The sequence below is a fragment of the Mytilus trossulus genome, chromosome 1, assembly GCF_036588685.1.
Source record: "Mytilus trossulus isolate FHL-02 chromosome 1, PNRI_Mtr1.1.1.hap1, whole genome shotgun sequence".
Lineage (NCBI taxonomy): Eukaryota > Metazoa > Mollusca > Bivalvia > Mytilida > Mytilidae > Mytilus > Mytilus trossulus.
This window is the reverse complement of record NC_086373.1, coordinates 71,757,135-71,759,614: the sequence shown is the minus strand read 5'-3', so window position 1 is coordinate 71,759,614 and position 2,480 is coordinate 71,757,135. Positions and strand designations below refer to the sequence as shown.

Genomic DNA, 2,480 nt, shown 5'->3' with positions numbered 1-2,480 from the left:
TCGCTCCACATTAGACCACTTACTGCGACTTGAGACAGACATTAAAAAAGCTAAAGTTCGTAAACAATTCCTACTAGCCATATTTCTCGATATTGAAAAGGCATTTGACTTAGTATGGCGTTTTGGTCTATTAAAAAAGTGCAAAGATTACGGTATAAATGGGAGATTATTTAACTTCATAAAAGACTTTCTGCAAGATAGAAAAATTCAAGTTAAAGTAAATCAAGAATCCTCAGACGAATATGATCTTAACAATGGTATTCCGCAAGGTAGTGTCATCAGTCCCACATTATTTAACATCATGATTAATGATCTAGTAGGTCTGGCAAAAAAAACCCGCAGTAATGTCACAATTTGCTGACGACAGTGCTATGTGGTACCGAGGTGGAAATATTAAACATTTAACAAAAAAAATGCAAGAAACCCTAAATAACATAAATGCATGGTCTAAAAAATGGGGTTTTAAGATATCTAAAACCAAAACGATAGGAGTAATATTTGGAGATCGTCATGTTTATTCAGTTAACCTAATGCTAGATAACGAACCAATCAAATTCCAGAATCATGTCAAGTTTCTTGGTCTCATATTTGATAGAAAGCTAACATGGAATAAACACGTAAACTATTTACAAGAAAGATCTAAAGCAATATTAAACGTTCTAAGGTATGTTCAAGCAAATAATTATGGCATGGGTACTGATTCTCTTCTCATGCTATATAAATCTCTTCTTAGATCGGTACTTGACTATGGATGTCAAGCGTTTAATTCAGCATCTATAACTGTAAAATCTAAATTAGATATAATACAAGCTAAAGCTCTTCGCATAGTGTTAGGGGCCCATAAATCGACCCCGTTAGAAACAATACTAGCCGAGTCTGGCGAAATGCCATTACAATTAAGAAGGGACCACCTTTCTCTTAAATATTATGCACGTACTAAACAAAATCCATCAAATCCAGCCAATCAATTAGTAGATGACTGTATTGAATATCAAATTTATAATCATAAATGGAATGACCATAACATACCTTACGAATTCAGAGTCCAAAATCTACTTAAAGATAACGAACTAGACAAAATAAAGTTGGTTACTAAAAATATTCAAGATCCACCTCCATGGATAATAGGTCAAGCAAAAACATCCAGTAACATAAAAAACAGCCTCAGTAAAAAAGAAAATCCGCATATCATTAAGACTAAAGCGTTAGAGTACATCGACAATGCATATAAAAATCATTTAAAAATTTACACCGATGGCTCAAAAGACCCAGCTTCGGGTAAAACTGGATATGCTTTTCTAATCCCGTCAAAGTTGATTGCAAGCTATAAACGAACGTCAGACAATCTTTCCGTTTACACCACAGAAATGACGGCCATATATCAATCATTAAAGTGGTTATTCTCCAATCAACAGCCAGGGCAAAAAGTTGTTATTCTAACTGATTCATATAGTGCAATCCAATCTATAAATAATAATGCATCAAGTAGACCCGATATCCTAGAACCGATTCAAATACTGGCTTGTCGTCTAAAACAAAAAAATATAGAAGTAACCATAGAATGGATACCAGCGCATGTTGGTATCCTAGGTAATGAACAGGTTGACAAACTAGCTAAATTAGCACTAAGTAATGATAAGATTGACCTTAACTTGAGTCTTAGTGCAAACGAATTCATTGCAATAACAACAGCATTATATAAGAAAAAGTGGCAAGCTAGATGGGATAACACATGCTCCCTATGGAGTCGTTTTATAAATACTGCAGTAAATAAAAAACCCAACTTTTATCAAGGTAATCGATTTCATGCAAAAACAATAACTAGGCTTAGGTTGGGCACTACTTTATTACCTGGGCAACTAGGCCAGTACATACGCAATGTCTCTCCAATATGCAATACATGCGGCATTAAAGAGGATATAGAACACGTACTAGTAAACTGTATTAATCATTCACAAGCGAGACAAAATTTGCAATCAAACTTGGAAAAGGTTCAAATACAAAATATTAATACCAAAATATTACTAGATCCTCCTAAAGACAAACAACAATATGTCTGGTCGTGCTTGGTACAATATTTAACAGAAATTGATTATCATAAATTTATATAAGTATATATATATAAAAAAACAGTCATAGAAATAAAATAATTAAAATACACTGCAAGAGTTATCCGGGTCAGTGACTCAGAAAAGGAGTCAGGCCGTAACCGGCTGTCAAAAACTAAATCTTCACTTCAAATACAGTACGTACTAAAGAAAAGATCGTTAAGAAGACCAGCTACGCTGCAAGAGTTATCCGGGGTCAGTGACTCAGAAATGGAGTCAGGCCATAACCGGCAGTACAGAAGGCTCTTCAAGACGACTTACCAGAACATCATTAAATAGGCAAAACACACTGCAAGAGTTATCCAGTTCAGTGACTCAGAAATGGAGTCAGGCCGTAACCGGCAGTAAAAATCAAATCTTCAATACAAATAC

General features: G+C 34.6%; 1 protein-coding gene across 1 annotated transcript; it reads left to right on the top strand.

The window, feature by feature from the left end:
- The first annotated feature begins 530 nt into the window (after positions 1-530).
- On the top strand, positions 531-2,111 carry LOC134693139 (uncharacterized). Its single transcript, XM_063553883.1, has one exon. It carries the CDS (start codon positions 531-533, stop codon positions 2,109-2,111), a length of 1,581 nt encoding a protein of 526 aa, XP_063409953.1.
- The last annotated feature ends 369 nt before the right edge of the window (positions 2,112-2,480 follow it).